This window comes from Lampris incognitus, chromosome 10, assembly GCF_029633865.1.
Source record: "Lampris incognitus isolate fLamInc1 chromosome 10, fLamInc1.hap2, whole genome shotgun sequence".
Taxonomy (NCBI): Eukaryota; Metazoa; Chordata; class Actinopteri; order Lampriformes; family Lampridae; genus Lampris; species Lampris incognitus.
Window position 1 is genome coordinate 15,364,473 of NC_079220.1, and position 26,165 is coordinate 15,390,637.

General features: G+C 43.5%; 1 protein-coding gene across 1 annotated transcript in view; it reads left to right on the forward strand.

Moving 5' to 3' along the window:
- The first annotated feature begins 1,951 nt into the window (after nucleotides 1-1,951).
- Nucleotides 1,952-26,165, forward strand: part of LOC130120030 (protein shisa-8-like) — a 179,464-nt gene continuing 155,250 nt past the window's right edge. Inside the window, exon 1 of the mRNA XM_056288642.1 lies at nucleotides 1,952-2,523. Coding sequence (XP_056144617.1) covers nucleotides 1,952-2,523 — 572 coding nt within the window. The remainder of the gene's footprint in view (nucleotides 2,524-26,165) is intronic.

Genomic DNA, 26,165 nt, shown 5'->3' on the forward strand with positions numbered 1-26,165 from the left:
CCCCCCTGTCTTAACAGCTGAACCCTATTAGCCAAGAAAGACTTTGATGGAGGAGTGCCAACGCTGGATATTCGATATCTGAGTGTGTGTGTGTGTGTGTGTGTGTGTGTGTGTGTGTGTGTGTGTGTGTGTGTGTGTGTGTGCGTCCATGTGTGTGTGACAGAGAAAGCCCACCGCAGGTTCGGGTTGGATGTTTTTTAATGTGAACCGTGACCATCCTGGGATTTCAGTTCAACTTCCTGAGATTTTGGGAATACGTGACAGATAAACTGTTGCTTTCCCTCCGAGCTTTGGCTGGAATCTACGCAGTCCTTTCTGTTTTTGCTGCGTTTCTTTTCGAATACCTGAATATCACATAATATCACCTGCAAGGACACCGAGGAGCGATAATATCAGCGGAGTTACTCAGACTTTTGGAAAAAAAAAGAAGAGAAAAAAAAAAGGAGGGGAGCAACTGTCATCAAGGTGCACCGGGACAGTCGTGACGGAAGGATGCCCACTACGAAGATAAAAAAGCTGCATGTGAGCGGAGTGACAGACAGCGGGAGGCTGAGAGAGGCCAGTTAGACTGAGACAGCAAAGAGGGAGAGACACAGACAGGCAGGCAGACAGACAGACAGGCAGGCAGGCAGACAGGTAGACAGACAGAGAGTTAGACAGGCAAGCAAACAGAGCGAGAGACAGACAGACATACACAGAGAGAGAGAGACAGACAGACAGACACACATACAGAGACAGACAGGTAGGCAAACAGAGCGAGACAGACAGACATAGAGACAGACAGGTAGGCAAACAGAGAGAGACAGACAGACATACAGACAGGCAAACAGACAGAGAGACAGACAGGTAGGCAGACAGAGAGACAGCTCAGTTTCCAGATTAGCACCAGTGGATTACACAGTGCACCAGCACCACTACCACCTCACATCAGAGGTGATATCAAACACTAATCCATGCGGGGGTAGGAGCCCTTCCTCTCCCCCGAATGAAAAGCAAAGACAGGCATCTCTGTTGGGTGTCCCCTGAATATCTGTTGGTGTGTTGGTGACGACTCTTCCCTGCCTTTCTCTGCTGATGCTGTCAGGAGACCAAAATCTACACAGTCCCAGATTTTACACCCACTCAGCGGGGTGTGTCGGGGGTTGGGGCAGTCGCTGCTGGAAATGCCACGGGCAAATTCATTTGTAGGTGACACGCCCCCGCTAGTAGCCTGGATTCTCTTCTCCATGCCACTGGATTTGCCTTCATCTGTCCTCTGCTGTCTGCTGACAACATATGGCTTTGTGAAAGGTGATGTTCCCTTTTTTTGGGGGGAGGGGGGGGGTTCAAAATGCTAATTCTTCTGGAGGTGTGTTCAGCTTTTTTTTCCTTGCACAGACACACACACTAAAGCGTAAACAAACAAATGCACACACGACACAAAAATACTCACACACACGCACATTGCCGGGGACTGTGTTGTGTCTGTGCATGTGAGTGCTTGCTCACCAGGGACTCATTCACTCCGGTTAGGAGCATGTTGAGATGGGAGATTGATTTGTTTCACTCACTTGTTCCTCTGCCCCTAGATGGCAATTTACTCCTGCGTGCTTCACAAAGAGCTTCCTGTAACTGTGTGCTCTAATAACTCCCACAATGGTAATTGAATGCTCTTTATTTTTCTTCCAGGCCCATGCTACTGTGGATATAGGCTAATCTGCCAGCCCTCCTTTTTCTCAAGACCCATTTTTTCCCCTCCTCTCTTTGCTCTGAAATCCCATTTGGCTCCCCTACCTAAAAGGCGCACATCTTCCGTGGCAACATTTCCCGACACCTAGAGAGGGAGCCGACGTCGTTTTATGTTTCAAACCCAGGATTTAAAATTGAACCTGTTGTTGTCTACGACAATGTGTTGAAACTCTTCTCGCCCGCGAAGTCAGCGACGTCCCAGACCACAACACATACATCCAAGATGGCTGCCTCCGTGCACTCTGTCACGGCTGGCCTTTTCGTCGCTATTCTGCTGGGCTTGACTTCTCTGGGTGGGCAGGACTCACGGCCGTCGGGGTGGGCCTCGGCCCAGGCCCCCACCGCCAACACCAACCAGACGAAGGCGCCCTCTACCTCCCCGGAGGCTGCGCTCGCGACACCCACGCCGGACATGGAGGACCCAACAGTTCCGTCCATTGGAAGCCGCTGCTGGGGTTACTACGACGTCATGGGCCAGTGGGACCCGCCCTTCAACTGCAACGCGGGCATCTACATGTTCTGCTGCGGTTCATGTTTTTACCGCTTCTGCTGCCAGTTCAGAGTTCACAGCCTGGACCAGACATCCTGTTCCAACTATGACACGCCTGTCTGGGCCAACACCGGCAAACCGGCTGCACCGGTCACAGAGGTCCAGGAGGAGCCGGACCGGGACAGAACCCACATGATCGTGTATATTATCTGTGGAGTGGTGGCCATCATGGTGCTGGTCGGGATTTTCACCAAACTGGGGTTGGAAAAGAGCCAAGGAGGACAGACTGATATGACCAACTCCAGGTATGGGGGGGGGGGGGCAGATGGTGTCTGGTTGGACGGATGGATGATGAGTGGGTGGATGGATAGATGGATTTAAGGAAAAATAAATTGAATGATATCTTAAGTCCCCACTTTGAGCACTTGAAACTCTGAAATTGGACTTTCCTTTCTCTGAATGTTAACTAAACACACACGCTACAGTGTGCATGTACACGCACACAATAGTGTGCGTGTGCAGCATGAATATATTAAAATTAGTAAATGCACCTGTGTCTGACCACACAGTGTGTGTGTTCAAATGTGTGGGTTCGTCTTTGTGTGTGTGTGTGTGTGTGTGTGTTTGTTTGCTAAACGTGTGCAAGAACGAGGTCACTTGCGAGGTAATGAATCAAGTGGCAGGATCACACTGAGGTGATAATGGGTGTGGAGCCTGTCTGCATTCGAGAGGGAGCGACAGACGCAGTGATACAAGGAGATAGAGAGATCAAGGAGAGAACAGAGGGAGGTCAGGGAGTTTTGGATGAATAAAGAGGTGACTGGACAGGGAGGTCAAAGGAGGGATGTCAGGTGATATGCAAGAGGTGATCTGGCGGTGTTGTTGTTTTTCTACAGCTTGTGTTGGGGGATTGCTGTTGTTTCTGTTTCTATTGGTGGAGCCATTTTCATATTGATATCCCCGGCTGTGGCTCCGACTATGACTGTGACACGGTTTGGCTTTCAGCACACAGTGAGAAGAGGAGAGGATATTTTTTTTGGAGGGGTGGAATATTGAGCGGATCTGACTGGAGCACAGCCAACGGCTAATTCTAGTATGCGGAAAAGTGTGTGTGTGTGTGTGTATGTGTGTGCGTGCGTGCATGTGCAGGCTGGGTGAGATTGGCCGGCCTTTTGGATGTTGCGAGTCAGACCAAGGGGGCTTCTTTAAAATACTGTTATTACTGGATCTCCTCTAAACCTACCGGGGGGAGGACAGAGAAGAGTGGGAGGGAGGGAGGGGCAGCGGGAAGATGAGGGGGGAGGTTGGCAGCGGACATCAAAACGCATTACTGTTGACCAGCGATGAAGTACTGAGCCAGCCATGACACAACGGCAGCATGGTTGTTGGCATGTGATAATGCCTTCATTAAAAAGATAACATGACATTTGGGGTTTTAGTTATTTTTAGTGGTCGTATCTCTTCAACGGCCATATTGAAACAATAGTCATGGTGCGGAAAATAAAAACAAGGACACTTACAGTTGTGTCATGGATGCAAAGCGTAACTGTTGTGTGACTTCGTCTTGAAGAGAATGATAGCGGATCATTTTGTTCAGTCTGTGATTGGAAGTAGGTCTAGTATTGCCTGTGTACCTTCAGTTGAGTAGCTAACTTTACATATTAGTCACATATCATCCCGTTAGGATGCTCACCGTTGACTTTGTAAAATAGATGCTTTTACACCGGTTCAACAGAGCTCTGAAGCTAACCCATCTGAACCATGTTTTAAAACTAATAACGGGTCGATTTGATAAACGTTGACCAAAAAACCAGCATTAACAGTACCACTGACAACTGTTAGTGCTGGCTCTGTCTGTCTGTCTATCTATCTGTCAGTGCTGATACGTGTACTGGTATGCCTAAATCAAACAGATCCATTATCAATATTATTATCTGCTGCTGTGTTTACCTTGTTATGCTAACGTGTGGATGTATTATGAGAGCCGGATACGGCACCGCCACTCACCCTTGCTTCCGATTTTCCCCAGTGGCCGCTCATGGTATTGCAACAAAAGGTCCCCTGTGGCCTCAAAGAGCACTTTCCCGATAGACCACCATTGTGGAGGACACATCTGTAAACCTGTTGACAGGACAAGTCCAGGTCAATTACTACTCTTTGTATTGTACACTTTAAGACATGGGGGTTTAATCTTTGTAAAACTTTTCCAAAGACCAGAATAGGGTTTTTTTCCCCCCCTGAATGACGTCACCGCATCACAGAGTACCAAGAGCCGCCTGCTGTGTTTTTAACCTTTACATGGTTTTTAACCTGTAGATGTCAGTAGACTCACTAAAATGGTCTAGTGTTTTTATTATTCTGTAGTGTGACTGTTGTCCAACCTGAGGATGTTAAATGTGTTAGGTTTCTGTTCAGTAAAACTGTTCAGTTTGACTTAACTGAAGGGCTCAAGCTCAAAGGGTACCACTTTACATTGAGGCATACTTGATAAGTGGTACATAAATGGTAATTAATTACTTTAATAATGTTAACCACTCATTTATTAATATGTTATAAATCAGTAATCAGCTGTTAAAACACAAAAATACTTTTTGGGTTGCCAGTTTGGGGGCCCACATTTGAGCAATATGAGATTTTTAGACACATTTTGTCAGCAGCAATGTGGCTTGCGAGGACCGCCAATTCGTAGTCTCAGCGCTTGTACAAATAACACAAATTGAAAAATATTGCACAATACATACACAAAAGTCAAATTTTGCAAAGAAGAGATGCCATTTACCGTTATAATGGTTCATTTTATTGTTGAGATTCGGTAGGGGTTAAGTTTAGGGTTAAGGTTAGATAATGGTTAGTGGTTTGGATATCTTTGTCTAATCACACATTCTGAGAGAACGTCAATGGAGAAATTCCCCAAATCGGCTCCCAACCTGGCTACCCAAAAAGCCTTTTTATTATTACTTTATCACCTCGTTACTGATTTATAACACATTCATAAATGAATTAATAGTTATTAAAGTGATTAATAAATACTTATAACCCCATTAAAACCTATGCCTTATTGTAAAGTTTAACTTTAACAATAATTCCACTGGATTCCAGGATTCCAGGAATCCTGAAAATGCTAGCTTGCCATTTTGGAGGATGTCGAGAACAAAAGCAACAATGGCTGCAACACCTAGTTCATAGTGCTCGCTGTCAGAGGGAGGGACAATTTGGAGAAATCACAGATTTCAGCTTTAACATTGAGTGCAACCATTCCCTAGTACCAGTCTTGTCTTTTTACCAGAGCAAGAGGAACGTGGAGAAAGACAGCCAGACAGATAAGGAGGCCTCGAGAGACAGAGTAAGAGAGCGAGAGAGAGATACCAGAGGTAAAGGCTGTACTGATGCCACTGAGCCCAGCATTTAAGGGAGCTGCTGAAAGGACTATCTACTGTAGTGGGAGGTTGGGAGAGATAAAGGGAGGGAGAAAGGAAAGGATGGAAGAGAAGATGGAGGAAAAGAGGCAGAGCAGAGTTGAGCTGGTTGTAATTCTTCTGTTGTATTTTGCCATTGAGGGCTCTGGATGGCTGGCTGACTCGGTGGCCATGCAGGGTACAATGACGCTGACTGTCTCAGCAAGTCTGAAGTTATGAAAGGACACTGCTCGTGGACTTGTTTTGGAATATTAAACGTACAAAGTCATTTTGGATTTGTGGTTTTACACTGAAATGGGCTCGCCATGTCAGTTTTATTGCCTATTAGCCTAAATTCCCCCCCAAAAATGCAAAAATACTGTATAAAACTGACAAAATAAAGAAAAAGCCTATTTAGGGTCACGTCCTGTAGGCACATTATTAAAACTTGAGTTGATCTGTTTGTGGGTAACTGAATGCTGAGTTTACAATAAATTAGGTCACAAAAAAAGTCAGATGTGAGGTTTTGCAATCCCGTTGTGGCTTTGGGCTTTAAAAGCTCGGTCTGTGGTTGATTTGATGATATAAAGTCAAGGTATATTTATGTATATAACTGAAGAGTTTGGGTTATACATTGAAAATAAGCATTCTGTCTTTCTCAACCAATTGTAATTGAAAAAATGGGCTTGTTTTACTGGTTTCCAAACATTACTGATGTAAACAAACCTCTCACAGCATCAGAATACATTAAAAACTCCAATTAGTGGTCTTTGTATTAAGGGACCTGTCAATCAATTTGGGAGACAGCAGGTTCCAATCCTGTGTTTTGGATTTTGGTATCGCAGGGCACGCGTTTTACATTTGAAATGAGGATGGTATCTTTAAAGAGTAAAGCAGGCAGCTTTGCCTTCTTTACTACAGCTAACACTGACAGTTAGCTCAAAGAACAGAGCAGCCAGGGCATCTGGGTAGCGTGGTGGTCTGTTCCGTTGTCTACCAACACGGGGATCCCGGATCGAATCCCCATGTTACCTCCGGCTTGGTCGGGCATCCCTACAGACACAATTGGCCCGTGTCTGCAGGCGGGAAGCCGGATGTGGGTATGTGTCCTGGTCGCTGCACTAAAGCCACCTCTGGTCAGTCGGGACACCTGTTCGGAGAGGAGGGGGAACGGGGGGTAATAGCGTGATCCTCCCACACGCTACTTCCCCCTGGTGAAACGCCTCACTGTCAGGTGAAAAGAAGCACCTGGCGACTCAACATGTATTGGAGGAGGCATGTGGTAGTCTGCAGCCCACCCCAGATCGGCAGAGGGGTTGGAACAATGACCATTGAATCCATGAAATGTGCATTGACGAGACATGAAGCAAATCTCCTCATTGGTCTGCAAGCCATTGGCTACAGTTCATGCAGCACAGCTTTGGCCCAGGTCAAGTCAATACACATTAAAAGCATCATATACCATCTCTTTGTTTAAAAACCACTGGCGCACAGTCAAATTATCCCCCAGGGGCTATTCTAGAGGATATTTCATTGCTGTGACAAAAACGAGTAGCGTCTGTCTCATCCCAACTGGCCTTGTTGTGGAAGCCAGGGATTGGTCACCCGCAAAATTGACACAGGGCGTGTCGTGATCAGATCAGTGTGTGCACCCTCCATGTCAAATACTGCAAAAAAAGGCTCTATGGCGATGACCTTACTGCGGGCTGCTTGTAGCATTGGTGACCTTGGAATCACAGCTCCAATACTGTACCATTTGTATACATTGGCTGAACATCTCAAATGCATTGTATTATGACCCATATAGTATGTAATTAATTAGGATTAAAAAGGTAATTACGATAAAAATTGTTATCGTCATCACATTAAACAGATGGGTGGTCCTATAGCACACCTGCACGGACTTTGCATGCTCTCCCTGTGTGTGTGTGTGTGTGTGTGTTCCCGCTGGGTGCTCTGCTATCTTTCCATTGTTAGGTAAATTGGTACCTTCAAACCGCCCAGGTGTGTGCACGAGCCCTGTGACAGACTGTCGGGCTGCTCAGGTTGCCTCACCCCACCACACGGCAGTCATAGAGAATGAATGACTGATTAAAGAGACGATTATTCCATTATGCCGGTGCTGGCTTGTGAGAAACAGCACGCTTTGATGCCGCTTTGTTGTTCTGCAGCTGAAGGATGTGCTCTTTTAAAACTGCTCATCATGTTTATGCATAAGCCTATTTTCTTAAATGTATACTTGACCTGTATATCTATGAAAGTGATATTCTTCACATTCACATTGCAGTGTGTGTGTGTGTGGGGGGGGGGTCTGTTTATGTGTACATATGCTTATGTGCACATTCAGGCTGTGATACACTAAATCCTAGGCTAGGCAATCAATACAAGCAGTGGTGCAGTGACGTATGGTATGAAACACACACACATACACACACACACTGAAATGTCTTTCTGATCCCCTCGATTGCATTGCTTTGCATCTCCCAAGTGGCTTCTTGTGTTTTTGTTTTGCTCAGTCTCTCCAACACAAACTGCCACCCGTCATCGTTGCTGCCGCTTTTGTGCGGAAAATGCTGGAAAGCTAAATTCAAACTGTATCATGTCTGTTGATAAACTGATCTGCGCTGGCAGAATTAGTAATATGGCAAATCAAGTTACATTTTATTAAATGCCAAGCCAACTGAAGATATTATGGGCCAGGGCCGATAGAGGGAGGGAGGAGGGGAAGGGACAATGTTGAGCGTTATCACAGCCTTAACTGAAACATAGTACTGGATAAAATAACATGAGGTGGAAAAAAACCCATAAAATATCTTATCATTTATGTTTTGGAAAAAGATCTGTAACGTCCATTGCAATAGTGTGAGAAAGTAATTCTCTTCTTAAAAAAGATATGACGCCACCTTTGGCAGCAATATCTGCAACCCCTCCCAGTATTTTGCAGGTAGTATTTTGGCTTGGTCTTCCACGTAGAATCGGTCCAACTTAGAGACATTTGTGGGTTGGTAAGCATGTCTCGTTTGGTTCGGGCCATAACACAACATTTCAGTGGGACCCAGGCCTGGAAAAGATGGGGCCATGGCTCCCTTTTTCACATTTCAGACTTCTTGTTCGTCATCGTTTCCATAGCAGACTTAAAGGCTTCGTGTGTGTTTTGTGATCATTATCTGAGTTCAAAAAATTGATTCAATAAGAAAATGTATGAAATGGTGAAAATCCAAAAGAAAGTGAATACTTTTTCCTCATCACCATACATACTTAAGAGCAATCCAACTTGCATGGTGTAGAGCAAAGCAGCAGTGCTACTTGTGCATTTGTTCTTTCTGGGCTTTCTGTTTTATGTATGTTTAAAGTGGCAATATCTAAATGTAGAGAATAGTACAGCTGACATCTTGAAGTGTAAAAAATATGTATGTTTAGCCATGGTCTATCTAAAGAGTCTGGAGATATAACGAGACATGGTTTGGATATGACGACCATGCTAACATTCACTTTCTGCACATGTTAAAAATGAAATAAGGGCTGCGGTTTTGCCAAACAGTGCAACACAGACATAGACAAACACAGTATAAGATATACACAGATGAAGACCAAAAGCTAGAAATAAGTTAAAAAAGAAAACGAGTACAAAATATTTAAAAATATCCACAGACATTCAGTGGGTAGCCAGGTCCAGGTGGGTAACAGCTTGGGGAAAGAAGCTGTTTTTTAGCCTGATACTGTGGGCTCTGAGGCTCCTGTAGCACCTCCCAGAGCGCAGGGGGGGAGAACAATCCATGGTTGGGGTGGGTGGGATTTCTGCTGATGCTGAGACCCCTTCGAAGGCAGTGTTTGTGATAAATGCCTTTTATGGCTGGGAGCCGGGTACCGGGGCTGCCTTGACGACCTGCTGCAGAGCTTTCTGGTCTACTAATGTGCAGTTGCCATACCACACTGAGATGCAGCTGGCCAGGATGCTCTCTATGGTGCAGTGGTAGAAGTTGGTGAGAATTTTGAGGGATAGACGGGCGCAATATCAGGCAATATCAACCTAAACTACAGCAGGCAGTTTATGGATGCTTATAAGCCAATGTCAAAGCAATGCTACTTGCCTATTCATAACGTATACTTCATTTACAAATAACAGCAGATTAATTCCTGTTTCTCTCCCAAGACAAAACTGACGGGATTAGGCTCCGGTAATGGAAATGCATGATGCTACATATATTGGCCAGTTTGCCCATTAAAGGGATCGAAAATGTAACGTGAATACATGCATGGGTTGTTAGCATGTAATATTGAGATGTTTATTCACAAAAATGTCAGGCATGTTTTACCATTTATAAATTGTGAGTGTTTTTGTATATCTGTTTTAATGCCACTAAGAGGCACCCTGCAATCTGCTGGAAGAACAATGTGTCACATAGATTCAATGCTGAGAAACTACACCGGTGTCATTCTTCAGTACAGAACAGACAAGGTTAAGCCCAAATCAACTTCCACAGACAAGATGGTGCAAAGTGACTGAGATGGCAGCCAGTATGAATTAGAATAGTGTTTAACGCATTGAAATGGTGTGAAAAAAAAAGTTGATGTGACCTGCGATGTCACTGCTTCAGGTCTTACTTGCCACGTGCTGAGCCGATGTGATGTCAGAGCTTGCACAAGACATCTGGAGGATTTCTCTAGGTGGTTAAAATAGTTTCAATGGTTGTAATCATGAAATCATTAATTTCAGATGAGTCATTTCTGCTTAAAAATTGATTTTCAAAGATGATATTTTTATTGTATGAGCCTTTTATTTTCAATCAGTCATGAATTGCTATTTTATATCTTCTATCTTCCCATTTTTTACCATGTGTACCCTTTCCTTTAACAATTTCAGTTGTAATTTTTGATTTTGAGATATTTTATTGATCCCCATAGGGAAATTACGCTCTGCATTTAACCAATCCTAGCTGTGTAGCTAGGAGCAGTGGGCAGCCACCGGGGACCAACTCCAGTTTGTCTTGCCATGCCTTGGTCAGGGGCACAGACAGGAGTATAAACCCTAACATGCAAGTCTTTTTGATGGTGGGGGAAACTGGAGCAGGCAAGGAAAATCCACTGCAGACAAAGCGAGAACATGCAAACTCTACACAGAGGATGACCTGGGATGACCCCCCAGGTTGGACAACCCCAGGGTTTGAACCCAGGACCTTCTTGCTGTGAGGCAACAGCGCTAACCACTGCACCACCATGCCGAGATTGCAACCTCTTGTGCTTTTTATATCTTCACTTGGTTGTTTCCTTACATCATACAATATGAATGACCTTAGCTTGAAAAAAAAAAGAAAAAAAAAAAAAGAAAAGCTAATACTCTGATTCTGATATATGCTCCAAGGTATTTTAAAGTTCTTTACTTCCTTTATTGTAGGGCCATATTTAGCGTTTATGGTCTTAGGCTCTTCTTGGTTATAAGCTTGCAATTCTGTTTTCTTTGCATTGCAATGCAGTCCTACTTTTCCAGCATCATTTTCTAGGCGTGTCAGTATTTCTTGTGCTTGCTCAATTTCTTCCATAAGGAGTGCAAGATCATCGGCAAAGTCCAGGTCAGTAATTGTGATTGGTGCGACACGTCAACTCTCCCGCTTACGTAGTTGGAAGCCTAGCTTTTCTTCTCTGCAGCTGATCGTTTTGCGCATGACAGTCAAGTACTATAGCAAAGATGTATGAGGCTAGGGTATCTCCTTGCAGTATGCCCGTGATTACGTCAAAGAATCTTGTTTCTCCATCCGGCGTGATGACTCTTGCTCTGGTGTTCTCACAAAGTTTGCTGATACCTTGGAGCATTAACTGAAAGTACAGAAAAGGACTTTGCTGTAAGGAAAGCATTTGCCTGGAGTGCGTGCCGTAAGTTGAGAAGAATATGGACCTCCATGCTGTCAAGAAAGATAAAGGTTAGACTTTTTGTGGCAACTGTTGAAACAGTTTTACTCTACCGCACCGAGACCTGAGCAGTGACAAAGTCTTTACAGAAACAGCTAGATGGATGCTATACTAGGATGCTTAGAATGGCTGTCAACATATCATGGAAGAGACATTTGACAAATGTGCAGCTACACGAAGAGCTCCCTATGGTATCTACAAAAGTGCAACAGAGAAGGATGCATCTCGCAGGCCACTGCATGCATCACAGTGATGAAGCTGCCAACAAACTTGTGCTCTGGCAACCATCTGATGGAAAAACTCAACGTGGTAGAAGAAGAATCACCTATGTGGACAACCTATTAAGGAATACAGGGGTGGAGAAGGTACAGGAGCTAAAAACGACCATGAAAGAGCGGGATAGTTGGAAATGCCGTGTGGCGGCAGTTATGGGGCATCCTGATGGACGACCTAGGTGAGGTGATTGTGATACCGACACAGGATTCAAACACTTGATTAAAGATAGATGAAATCTTAGCACTTGCATCAATCATTAGCTATTTCCAAGGAAATCGTTACCCTTGACTAAAACCAAATTAATGCTCAAATCTAAAAACACTCAGTAAAAGTATATTTTAATAAAGCTATACTGGGAGGCCGCCAGGGAGGAAAGCAATACTTTACTTTGACAAGATCAACTAGCAGGTGAACCTGAAAGGACTCGAATGATACTTAACTGCAATATGCAAGTGTCAATTTCCAGCCAAGCTAAGGGATGAGTATTGGCCACAAGAGAAGATTAAAGCGGACATTATTCGTTTCATCATCTTAACTACCTCTAAAGCCATCAGAGTTCCATTTTTAAAGTCCCTTTTTCTCTCTCAGTTATTCAAGGGATCTCCTTCCACACTTCCCTCAATTTCACATTCATTTGATCCGAGACGGCAGTCACCTTTCATTAGAAGAATAAAACATCACACACAGTTTTGTAAAATATGCTCTATGGTGTGCACTGTTACCTAAAGAGAAGAACAGTGGTCCATATATGTGTCTTTATTTATGCATGCCCCCAGTGGGAGTAATAAGCACTCCGTATCCTTGAACTACGGTGATATCTGGATGACACACACACAAAACAAAAGCGCACACAAATACAAAAACTATTTCATTTGCACAATGTTCCACTTATCACAAGATATTTCATTAAAGAGCTGTGCGCTCAAGGGCATAGGCTGCTGAATGTCCCACAGGGGATCTAAACAATCCTTTCCATCGGACGTGCTATTCCATAACAGCGTTGTTTGCCGTCAATGGTGCCATCTATTTCATTTAATGTTCAGCCGCATGGCTGCTTTTCACCATAGAGTTCAACTGTTATGAAGGCTACAGCAGTAGTCTGCAAATCAGTAACTTTTATTTTCCTTTTTGGTTTGAGTTGTGTCTATGTGTGTGCAAATCTAAGGATGGATTTATGCATGTCTGTGTGTGTCTGTGTGTCTGCTCTTGTATGGGGGAAAGTTGGATAATGTCATGAAATGCATCTAAATTACACAGTTATTAAGACAAACAGACAGAGAAGTCTGTGGTTGGTTAAGCATTTTCAAGGTGGGCCAAAAAGAGAAATTCCTTAAAGACAATTTTGAATTTTCAACATACCTATATGTTAGGTATTTGTATTTGCACTTTATTCAAGAGTATGATGTAAAAAAGAAGGAAAAAAAACAGCTTTGGAACAGTTTTCTCAAAATGTTGTCTTAATTCTCAAATTAAATCAAAATTAATTCTGAAATTCCAACTTTAGTCTTGGAAAACATCGAAGATTTATACTTTTTCTGGCCTGGCCTGAATACTAGATGTGACCCTGCAATGTGAGTAATTGAGTAACTGAATAGCAATAGTGATGAGATAAAAGATGGCACCGTACTATGGCGAATCTCTATGAGCTACTCTCGCTTTGCTGTTTTTGTGTTATATCTCGTTTCTGTTGCACAAAACGTGTCTTGCATATTGACCTATGATCGACGGACTTTACTGGACATGAGATTAGACATTCCTAACAGCTGTAAGCCGTGGAACTTGCCGAGAGACTACCTTCAACAAACAAGTACCACCATGGATTAATGGTGGCAGACAGCACTGCCAGAGTCGAGGTAAACAAGGTGGCACCCTGGTGAGGCTACACCGGCGTCCTACCCGGCCTCCGATTCCCAGCATACTGCTGTCTAACATCCAGTCCCTCAACAACAAGCTGGACAAACTTCATTGCCAAATAAGCCTTCAAAAGGACATAACGGACTGTTGTGTGTTCTGCTTTACAGAGACTGGGCTAGGCCCTAATATAGCTGATAGGGCTTTACAACCAGAGGGTTTTTCTGTACACCGCATGGACCGTTCCATGACGATTACTGGTAAGCTAAAGGGAGGTGGTGTATGCTTCTTTATTAACAATTCATGGTGCACTGATGTAGAAATAGTCTTTCAGTCCTGTTTTCCAGTGTTGGAACAACTAACAATAAAGTGCAGACCATTCTATCTCACAAGGGAATTCCCCGGTGTTGTTAACTGCTGTCCACATTAAGCTACTCCGGTGCTGGATGAACTGTGTGGAGCCACTAGCAGGCAGGAGAACTTGCATCCTGAGGCCATTTCAATTGTGGCAGGAGACTTTAACCACCGTAACCTGTAATCTGTGCTACCAAAATTTTACCAATATGTCACCCACCCAACCGGAGGCAATAAGACTCTCGACCACTGTTACGCCACGATCAAGGCAGCTTACAGGTCTATCCCATGACCTCACTTTGGGAAAGCCGACCACCTGTCAGTGCTCTTGCTTCCTGCCTACAATCTGAAAGTGAAGTGCGTGCAGCCCACTGTGAGGACAGTAGAGTGTTGGACACAGAACACGAATCCAAACTTCAGAGATGGTTTTAATCAATCAGTCTTTAAAGATTCAGCCTTGAGTATGTTGAATTGGTCACTGGCTACGTTGAATTCTGTGTGGATAACTGTATCCCAGTATGGACTATTTGCTCCTACCCCAACCAGAAGCCCTGGATTAACAACGACATTCGCCCAAGGTTGAGGGAGCGTACCGCTGCTTTTAAATCAGGGGACAAGGAATACTACAAAAAATCCAGATATGAATTAAGGAGAACCATCAAAGTGACTGAAAGACAAGATAAGGGCCAACTGGAAAATGACTAGAGTGGCTGTGACTCGCAGCACATGTGGAGGGGGCTGCAGGTGATTATGAACTATAAATCTTAACCCAGTGTGGCTTACAACACCTCTGCCTCTCTCCCAGATGAGCTTAACTTCTATGCCCACTTTGAAGCTCACAACTTGGGCCCAAAGACAGCAGCACAGTGCCCAACCGATGAAGTCGGTCTACGGGTGACAAAGGCTGGTGTGAGTAAAACTGAGGGCTGCACACTACCACATGCCTCCTCCAATACATGTGGAGTCGCCAGCTGCTTCTTTTCACCTGACAGTGAGGAGTTTCACCAGGGCGACATAGCGCAAGAGAAGATCACACTTTCCCCCCCAGTTCCCCCTCCCCCCGAACAGGTGACCCGACTGACCAGAGGAGGCGCTAGCGCAGTGACCAGGACACATACCCACATCCGGCTTCCCCCCTGCAGACACGGCCAATTGTGTCTGTAGGGATGCCCGACCAAGCCTGAGGCAACACAGGGATTCGAACCAGGATCCCCGTGTTAGTAGGCAACGCAATAGACTGCAACGCTACCCAGACACCCCTTTACAAACATTTTTAACCTGTCCCTGTCATTGTGTGTGGTTCCACTGTGTTTTAAGAAAACCACCATTGTGCCTGTATCTAAGAAGACACCTGTCTCTTGCCTTAATGATTACTGACCTGTTGCTTTGACCTCTTTATTGTGCAGTGCCTGGAAACATTGTTCATATCCTATATAAAATGTAACATTCCTGCTACCCTTCACCCATTACAGTTTGCGCACTGTTCCAGTAGATCTGTAGGGGATGCTATCTCACTTGCTCTGCATACTGCTTTAATACACCTTGAAAAAAATACCTATGTCACAATGTTGTTTATTGATTACAGATCTGCTTTTAATACAATTGTACCATCCAAACTGGTGTAGGAACTGAGGCTTTGGTCTGGGAAACTCCATCTGTAATCCATAGCTTTCAGTCACGTGACAGTGGCGGGCAAACAAAGTTCCAGCATGGCGGCCAACAGTGGAAACGCCATAGAGCAGCAGCACAGACCTGTCAATTTTCCACCTGTTCCAAGCAACAACTATTTGGATCACCTTATGAAAGAAAAAAAAACAAAGATATATTAACAAACTACAAGTTTTGGGCACTTGTTATCCATATACAGCACCCGCCTCAGTATTTCAGTCTCTAAAAAGAGTGAAGTCCCTGCCAGAGCTCCAATTTGGCGATGTTTACATATATCTTGTGGAGAATCCCTCTCCTTACACTGCCACCAGGATGAAAGCTTACAAAAGTACAGACACTTATATGTATTTTCATTCTGGATGGGTCAATAACGCTGTCGTTTGGGAAGTGTTTTGCCCGACAGGTGGGCGTTCCAATATGAATGTGACGTCACGTGATAACTATGGATTGGCTATTTGATTTCCTGACAGACAGGTCCCAGACTGTGAGAACAGGAAAGACATACTCATCTATATTAGTTCTTAGGACCAGCATACTTCAGGGCTGTCTCAATCCCCTGTTGTACAGTCTGTTTACACACGACTGTGTTGCCAAATATGACAACAGCAGCATCATTGAATTCGCAGATGACACCACAGTGATTGGACTAGTAAGCGACAGTCATGAGAGGGCCTATAGGAGGGAAGTTGAAGACAACCATATGGTGCCATGATAACAACCTCTCTGTAAATGTCAATAAAACCAAATAAATCATTGTTGACTGAAGATCAGAAGGAATCACTTTCCTATTTCCATCAAAGGGTCGTCTGTTGAAATGTTGGACAGTTTTAGATTTCTCAGTTTACACATCACAGACACCCTCACATGGTCTCTCAACACCAACTGCATCCTCAAGAAGGCACAGCAGAGACTATTTTATGAGGCATCTCAACAGTTTTGGTATGAGTACCAAAACTTATGAACTTTTATTACAGTACCATTGAGAGTATCTTAACCGGCGGAGTGTGGTTTGGCAACCTGACTACTCAGGACTGCAGACTGTTTCAAAGGTCTGGAAAGACAACAGCAAAAATCACTGGCATGAAACTACCATTTCATAATATTTACAGCACTCGCTGCAAAAGGAAAACATAATTAAGGACACCAGCCACCCTGCTCATGTTCTGTTCTTGTTCTTTCTATCTAAAAATGCTACTGGAGCATCAAATAACACACCACCTGTCTCAGTAATAGTTTCTTTCCACAGGCAGTCAGATTGCTGAACTTCTGATGCACCCATATGCACCTTATATTGTTGTGTTATCACATACTGTATATTGTGTATATAATGTATGAGTTCATTGTGTATATAGTCTATGTAGGTCTGTAGTGGGGGGGGGGTTGGGGGGTGTCCTTGTGTCCCTCATGTTAAAGTGGAGAACCAAGTATTGTCATATGTACTCTCAATACATATGACAATAAAGTTGAACTTGAACTTGAAAAGAAAAAATATGTCCCATAACTAATCTACCCTATACCCATAATTTAGTGTTATTAAAAAAATGCAGTTGGGGGTTAAAATTGGATTTGGAGAACAATGAACGATGTAGAGTACTGGATATGCAAAGTTCTGACTATACAGTGCAATGTGTAAAAGCACATCAAGCAAACGTGCCAAAATGTGTCACAGTGCATGAGTTTTCAACTCTATTGTTAGCACTGCTGCTATTTCCACCTTGCTTTAACAAGTGCTTGACTGTGTTTTTTGGAAAAACAGCAAAAATCTCTTGCCTCGCCGAGTTCCTCCTCACTTAATCCGTGACTGAAATAAACACTTTGATGCTGAGTGGGGGAAAAGAAAAAAAACACAGCCCGCACCCCTCCCACTGTGCAGAGTCAACTCAAGTCGACAATGAATTATTGTTTATAGCTTTTATTAGTCTCAAAGCACATTTAGAAAAACGTGGGATACAAAGAGAAGAGGGGTGAGCGAGAAGAAGAAGGTGATCAAGACAGAGAGCGAAAGAAAAAGAGTGAGAGAGGGAGCAGGAAAGATCAACAGACAGGTATTTAACTGAAGAAATGACATGTGCACGAGCAGCATTTCTACCCCAAATCCTGCCTCAGTTTATCACAATACATTTGTTGACATGTATTCTAAATTTAGGATAAACAACTCAATAGGCTGACGAGATAGTCAGATGCAAGGCCAACATCGTTCATCCTTTCTTTCTATTTTCATCCTTTGCGGTCTGCATTAAAACAGTAGCAATGCTTTCGAGTTCAGTGACCTAACGTTGGCCTTATATCAGTTTTTTTTTTTGGTCTTGTGACAATGACTCATTTTTAAGTTTGAAGCTCAATCGATCAATCAATCAGGAGCAGATCTAGAGAAATATTTATGGAGTGGCAAGAGGGTGGCATGGAGACTTTAATTAATGGAAGAAATATATATATATATATATATATATATATATATATATATATATATATATATATATATATATATAATCCAGTGATTCAAGTAAATTCTTTATGAGACAGTACAAGCCTGTTTCATGCCATAAGCAATCATCAGCTGATGACTGCTTATGGCACAAAGGGGCAAAACAGTAGTAGAAGAATCAGGTAGGCTAATTGTCGTTTTTGTGAGCTTAGAAAATTGATGGTCGATGAAACAAAGAAAGGTTTTTTACTGTTAAACTTAAGTCCTGGAGTCCTGAATCGTTTACCTGAGGCCAATAAAGGTGCTCAGCAATCAAGGATGTCGTTAACTTTTCTGATGACATACTCCTTATAGATATCCATAAACTCCATCCATCCATCCATTATCCAAACCGCTTATCCTTACTCAGGGTCACAGGGATGCTGGAGCCTATCCCAGCAGTCATCGGGCGGCAGGCGGGGAGACACCCTGGACAGGCTCGATAAAGCAGAGTCATCACGGGTCATCTGGCATTAAACAAAATCATTTTACGTAAAAACAAGAGGTTGCTGTACTATTTTTACAGGTGACAAAGTTGGGTGGCATGGTGGCGCAGTGGTTAGCGCGGTCGCCTCACAGCAAGAAGGTCCTAGGTTCGACTCCCGGGGTAGTCCAACCTTGGGGGTCGTCCCAGGTTGTCCTCTGTGTGGAGTTTGTATGTTTTCCCTGTGTCTGTGTGGGTTTCCTCCAGGTGCTCCGGTTTCCTTCCAAAGTCCAAAGACATGTAGGTCAGGTGAATCGGCCATACTAAATTGTCCCTAGGTGTGAAATGTGTGTGTGTGGGCCCTGCGATGGCCTGGCGGCGTGTCCAGGGTGTCTCCCCGCCAGCTGCCCAATGACTGCTGGGATAGGCTCCAGCATCCCTGCAACCCTGTGAGCAGGATAAGCGGTTTGGATAATGGATGGATGGATGGGCAACAAGGCTATTATCAAAGATAAACTTGTTACCTAAGCACTTGTAGTTGGTTGCCATGGTAACAGGCCACAAACTCAACCTGCTCATATATTCTGACTATGAATCCAGATATTTAAAAGAGTAAGCAAACAGTTGTTTTTAGCCCATCTCCATCTATTCAAAAGTTATGAAAGTTAGAAGTTATGAAAGGACACTGCCAATGGACTTGTTTTTTTAAGTGTATTTGCCCAAATCCACAAAGAATGAAATAATATCAACCAAAAGAGAGTATGTTTAGGTATCACAACCTGTAAGTACACATTATTCAAACCTGAGATGATCTGTTTGTTTATAAATGACCGACTTCCTTACTATAAACTGGGTCAAAAAGAAAATCAGAGGTGAGATTTTATATTTTCATTTGGGCAATCAGTTCCACCACCCCTGGCCCATACCAGCACGATTTCAACTCAAAATGTAGAGAAGAAAAAAAGTTTACAACCTCCTTCAAAAGCACTCGTCCCAACTAAAAGCCCCCTGAAAAAAAAGCATCACTATTCCTCGAGGATGCTGTGGACAGAAGGAGCCGGGGCTCTCTGAAAGGCACGGGTGGTTAGAAACCATTCGAGCCCTGTTGCTTTCCAGTGCTTTCCTCACTCTGTTATATCACAGATGTAAATTACCTGCAGAGGGAATGGCCTACTTCTGGAAACTTCTCAAACCATACATCTCCAGTCTGACTGGTCAAAGCCATGTCATTACTATGCTTCAATGGTGAGGCAGCCGTTAGCCAACTTATTTGTACATATGCCCTTTTTTTTTTTTAAATCAAGTATTTTTGTCAGCAGCATTATCACCGCTCACTAGCTCCTTCTTGTCATAGTGTTTTTGTATTGCTCCGATTTATTAATTTCAATAAGTGGCAGCTGGCCAGTAGAGTGTGCTGGGACGCTGCCCCCCTCAAACATCAAGAGATGAAAATCTGCTTGAACATGTTAAATATAATTTAGCTGTATAATGCAAATAATTATGAAATAAAAGTGTTTTTCAGTCTGTGAGCGCCTGTTAGCAGCCATTAAATATTGGTTCCAAATGGTATTTGGTTGATTCCTGTCTGAATATATATACTTCCTGGGTGAGGGGCGCCGGCCAAACGATACCTTATGTAAGCCCTCAAACTTTTGGCGAGCAGGTGACCTGAGGCTGCTGTCTAATCGGTTTCTTCAGATTTTCCATGGGGCTCAGTTCTGTGTGCCCCAGACACTCCCACTTTTATTGGCAGTGAATTGGTATTGTTTTGTTTTTTTTATCTAATATGATTGGACAATTCTCGTGGCTGTCAATCATGTTCACACCCACCATGACGCCTCGTCTCGACTGCCAATCATCCACCGTCTACGAACCCTGATAAAATCCATAGGCTACATCGTCCTTCTTAATAACTCTGTGACTGTGTGGACATTAAAGCAGCTGTAAGGTGTGTTGCACCAAAGTAAATTGTGCCCCCCACCCAATTTTTTAGCACCAGCTGCCACTGATTTCAATGTCTAATTTTTCTTGTTTTCTCTTTTTTTTTTCTCATGCTCTATTAGAGAACGCTGAGTAGGCAGGGTGATTAATAACTACCTTAGTCAGACACCTTAATTTGACAATGTTTTGAGTTTGTTGAGGTGGCTGTCAGAAAGATACCCTGACGCTTCTGGCTAGCGTGTGTGTGTGTGTGTGGAGGGGGGGTAGAGATCTGCATATAAATGAATTAGGGTTTGTTTTTTTTTGTATTCTGTATGCGTCACCAGTGTACCAAAAGATTCAGACTAAGAAACGAAAGTATATTCAGTGATGGATAACTTGTAGAGATTTAATGGAGTAATGGCCCTATAAATATACATGAAAATTGAACCATAGCAGCCGCTGAAAATAAATAGTGTATATTGACAGACATGTACAATAAAATTGATAAATACACATGAAAGTGTATGTTAACATAAATACTATATTTATGAACAAGTAGCAAGAATTAAAAATAAAATCCAGGACTATGGCAATGAAAAAAAAAACCTCTACAAAAAAAAACACAAAAAACATGTTGTGTAAGTATCGAGTACACCCGCCGCACTTCATGCCGAGCGTGTTTTCTTCACGCTGCGCTTTTTCCAAACACAGCATTCACACCGGGCAGCATGTCTAACAATATGTATTAACTCATGAATAATAATCAAATATACTTTATTCATCTCAAATAGCTGATGCCCACCTGCTTCAAAGCTCATAGCAAGTGCCTGGTGAGTATGTGCATGTGTTGTTTATGATGAACAGCTATCACCATCTACTATGTTTCTGTTTATATACAAAGGCTATATCTGTGGTGCGTCATTGTGTGCACACAGTTCTTATGATTTTCTAATTGGGTACATGTGGGGAACGTCTTTGCACATGCATATGTGTGTGTGTGTGTGTGTGTGTGTGTGTGTGTGTGTGTGTGTGTGTGTGAGAGAGAGAGAGAGAGAGAAAGAGAGAGAGAAAGAGAGAGAGAGAGAGAGAGAGAGAGAGAGAGAGAGAGAGAGAGAGAGAGAGAGAGAGAGACATTGATTGAAGCGGTACCATCAATTGTATCATGATTATAACTCCACTCCACACCCCAGTGCAGCATAGCACAGCAAGATAAATTACTGCAGAGCCTCAAGTTCCTCCACTCAACTGTTGCTGCAGTGTCTCCAAACCACACGGGCTCATCCACCTCTCCCTCTCCATCCATCCTTTTTTTTAACCTTTCACCACTTCTTTTTCTTCAGCCTCCCCTTGATTTGTGCATTTTCCACTCCTTACGGCCATTCACTCATTGTTTCTCCTCGTCTCTGCCCATTTATTTAATTGTCATTAACCAAATTACAAAAGCCTTCCTGTGCTTGCCCACTCCTCCTCCCATGTATCGAGTTGAATAAATCAGTGTCCGACCCACAGGAGCAAGTTCACCTCCCCTCTTTTTCACCCCCCGGCTGCCTTTCTTCCCCTATCTCACAGCGACTCTTCACCATTTCTCAGTGCCACGTCCACGCCTCCTTCTCTTCCTCCTCCTGGCACTTCACTCAGCATCCAGAAAGTCCTGTCTCTTATTACCTAGCATACTGCATTTACCCGCCATAAAGTGAACATGGCACCTGCGGGTTTTCGAAGGCAGAAACAAACGTGGAATGAAATGTTGTTAATAAGCTGAGGTCTATTTCAGTGCACAGAACTGTGGGTTGTTAACGAGGGCCTGAGAGACCGTTTCTGAACTCGGAGCGGGGTGGGACTGCGAACACATTACCAAGTAAACCGGTCCTCAGAGGAACAACCCTTTCTTTGTCTATCGCTCAAAAGCCAACAACGGTTTCAAGTAGATGAGCTTGACTGTGAACTCAAGAGGAGTGCGTCTGCACTTGTGTGTCAGACATTACTACTGCATATCCGTGTGTGTGTCCGCGTATGCACATGTGTATACGTGCTTGGAGGCTGGGAACATGCAGTCCATACAGGTTTCATTTTCACTCCAGTGGTCCTGGTAATGGTCTAGTTCCTCTGTAGACTGACGCTGGCTTCAAGTCATCCTGACAGAAAATCAACTGCTAACATGTCGCGGTGTTCTGGAGCAGGCACAATAGCAAACATTATCACTGTCTGTACGCTGTAGCTGACTCTCTCTATCTCGCTTTCTCCAGTTACCAAGTCCTCCTTTTTAACCTCATCTATCTATCTAACTGTCTGTCTGTCTATCCATCTATCTGTCTGCACTGCATAAAAGACAAGCTTCTTTTTAAGTCTCACAATGCTCATTTCCAGACATTGTTGGTATAATTTTCTTACCCAACTGGCAGATAAGATTGCTTGTTTCAAGAAAATGTGCGTTACATGATTAGAACTATTTGTTATAAGGAATTTTGACTATACAGGAAAATAAATCTTGACTTGAGATCATCTTTTTTCTTAGTGGAAGTGTCTTGGTAGAAGTCTTATTATCATGAAACAAGTGCACCTTCTTGAAACAAGTAATAATATATGCCAGTGAGGTGATAAAATGGGAGGCAGTGGCTCAGGAGGTAGAGCAGGTCATCTGGTGACTGGAGGGCCGCAGGTTCGATCCTCGGCTCCTCCTTGCAAAACATCGACATGTCCCTGAGCAAGACTTCTAAACCCCTAACTGGTCCCGCTGAGCTGGGTGCTACCTTGCATGGCTGACACTGCCATCGGTGTGTGAGTATGTGTGGTAAATATGTGAGGCATTAATTGTAAAGTCGTTTGAAAGAAAGCGGTGTGCAGTTCACTTACCAACATTTTATTAGCAATATCTTGAAAAGCATTTAAGACTTAAAACAAGGGACGTCCGGGTAGCTTTGAGGTCTAGTCTGTTGCCTACCAACATGGGGATCGCCGGTTCGAATCCCCGTGTTACCTCCGGGAGGAAGGACGCCGGATGTGGTTATGTGTTCTGGTCGCTGCAGTAGCGCCTCCTCTTGTCAGTTGGGTCATCTGTTTGGGGGGGGGATAGTGTGATCCTCCCATGCACTACGTCCCCCCTGGTGAAACTCCTCACTGTCAGGTGAAAAGAAGCAGCTGGCAACTCCACATGCATCAGAGGAGGCATGTGGTAGGCTGCAGCCTTTCCCGGATCGGCAGAGGGGGTGGGGCAGCGACCAGGACGGCTCGAAAGAGTGGGGTAATTGGCCAGGTACAATTGAGGAGAAAAGGGGTAAAATCCAAAAAAAAAAAAAAAGACAACAAGATCAAATACCCTGATAAGATTCTTTTTTGTGGTCTATCTATAGTTGTCTGTCTGTCAGTCAGCTGGTTAGTCTATCCCACTTATTATTGTATTTCACAGTAATTTTCAATTCAGTCTCGCTCTTCCATCTCTTGAGACACAACTTTCCTTTCATTTCTGTCTTTCACATCCCTTGCTTCCACCAGTCATTTTTCTCCACCTTCAATTCCTCACCCTCTTACTGGCCTTCATCAAAATCACCTGGAGACCCCTATCCCCCTCCTCACTGTCCTATCTGCAGGACAGGGAAGCAGACGCTAATGTAAAACAACACATTTCGTCACCAACACTTCTCTTTCTGGCTCTCTCTCTCTCTCTCTCTCTCTCTCTCTCATCCTACCTTGTTTCAGTCAATCTCTTTTCATTTCACCCAGTGCACAATTGGCTGTGTTGTGTCTTAACAGAGTCAACAAAGTTATTTTCAGCACTTTGAGACAAGTTCTAGGGTACAGCATCTCTCTCTCTCTCTATCATTCCTATCATTTTCCCTCTCTGTCTCTCTCCTCCTCCCTTCATCCTATCTTCCAATCTCCCTCTTTGTCTTCCCGGCAATAACCTGGGTTCTTATCGCTAAACACCATCTTCTCAAACACGGAGGCGCACACAAAACCCAGATGCACAGCTAAAACGAGTGGGAGAAAACCCATCACTCTTCCCTATTCCTTTCAGCGGCTCCAACATCCGCCCTGTCCAACACCTCTATTTCCCCCACCCACCCCACCACCACTCCTTTCCAACCAAAATTATCGCCCACCAGCTCTTATTGCCTAACCCATCGTTCTTCTGCAGAGGACAGAGATGAAACAGAGGAGAGACAGAGATGAAACGGAGGAGAGACGAGTATCAGAAATGGGCAAGCGCTAAGTCCTTGGTGGGGGGGGGGGGGGGACAGAACAGGGGGTGCACCGTGGAGGAGCACTTCTTTACTTAGCTCTACATTCACCCCTCGCTCATTTCCTGTTGATGTTTGTCCTCTTTTTTCCTGTGCTTGCCTTGCTCCCTCCGTCACCTCTAGCTCTCTCTCTCTCTTTCATTTTCTCTCCTTTTGTTATCGCTCTCGTTTTCGCTTTGTCTCTCCCTTACTCCTTCCCCCATCTCTAACATCGCTTTATCTCTCACCCTCTTTCCTTTGCTTGGTCTGGCTCTCTCTCTCTAGCATCCATCCATCTCTCTCTCTGTCCGTTAGTGGATTTGTTTTCCAAACCATCTCTCCCTTCCAGAGGTGCAAAGTGACGAACTGCAACTACTCTCATTAACGTACTTAATTAAGCTTTTGTTTTGGAGACTTGCGCTGCCAAAATAAAAGTCGGTTTGTTCACACAGTGTGTTTGTCCAGGTTGTTTTCAATACGGCAATGCTAACCGAGGAATATTTTCACGTTTTTAGAGGTACAGCTGCGCTTGTTTGTAGAAATGAAAAGATAAAAAGTAACTCATGAAATAATTACTCACGTATTTTTTTCACCAAGATTTTAATTTAATCTTACTTCAGCCATATTCTTAATCGATACTTTTACTTGTACTCAAGTAAATTATCACTAATGTAAAATGGTAAATGGACTGCAGCACTTTTACTCAAATAGGAATTTTCAGGACTCTTTCCATTTCAGTACTCTCTCTCTCTCCTATCAGCTTTCCTTCCTGTCATATTTCATAATATTGTCATTTTTCTATCACATTTTCTCCCTCTCACATCAATTTCCCTTTCCTTTTCAACCACACTTTTGTTGGAGGAGAGATATAGATATGAATTAACAATTCATGTTAATAATTGAAAATAAAGAGCTTACACAACTATGATAACAGTTCTTATGCAGAATTGGCAATTTCATGGGCACCACCGTTAAACATTTTTGAACCCCTCGGATTGCTTTGACATTATAGAGACTCAACAAATGGGAAGGGATGCTTAAAATAAGAGGTTTTGAGGTAAAAAAAAAACTCATTGAACCATTTTGCTGTACTAAAACACACTTCAATTCATACTAGCCATCTCCAGAGTCACTTTCTGCCATCATGTCTGTGGATGTCGATTTCAGCTTACATGTTTTGTATTTTCTGTATTTGATATTAACCAAAGCTTAATATTGGACTTAGCATTGAGCCTATTTGGTGGTATCACTTTTCCAGCACACATCATGGCGCCTCCTGGTGGCGTTAAAACAGAAGATCCAAAAACACTCAACTTCCTCATTAATGGTCACACAGGCCTGTAACTTTACTTACGGGCTCTCAATATTATAAGCTGCCAACCCAGCCTCTTTTTATTTTACATTTACTATCCATTTAAGACTATGAAATTATTTAGTGTTTACCGACAAGTCGTATCAAGACTCGCCA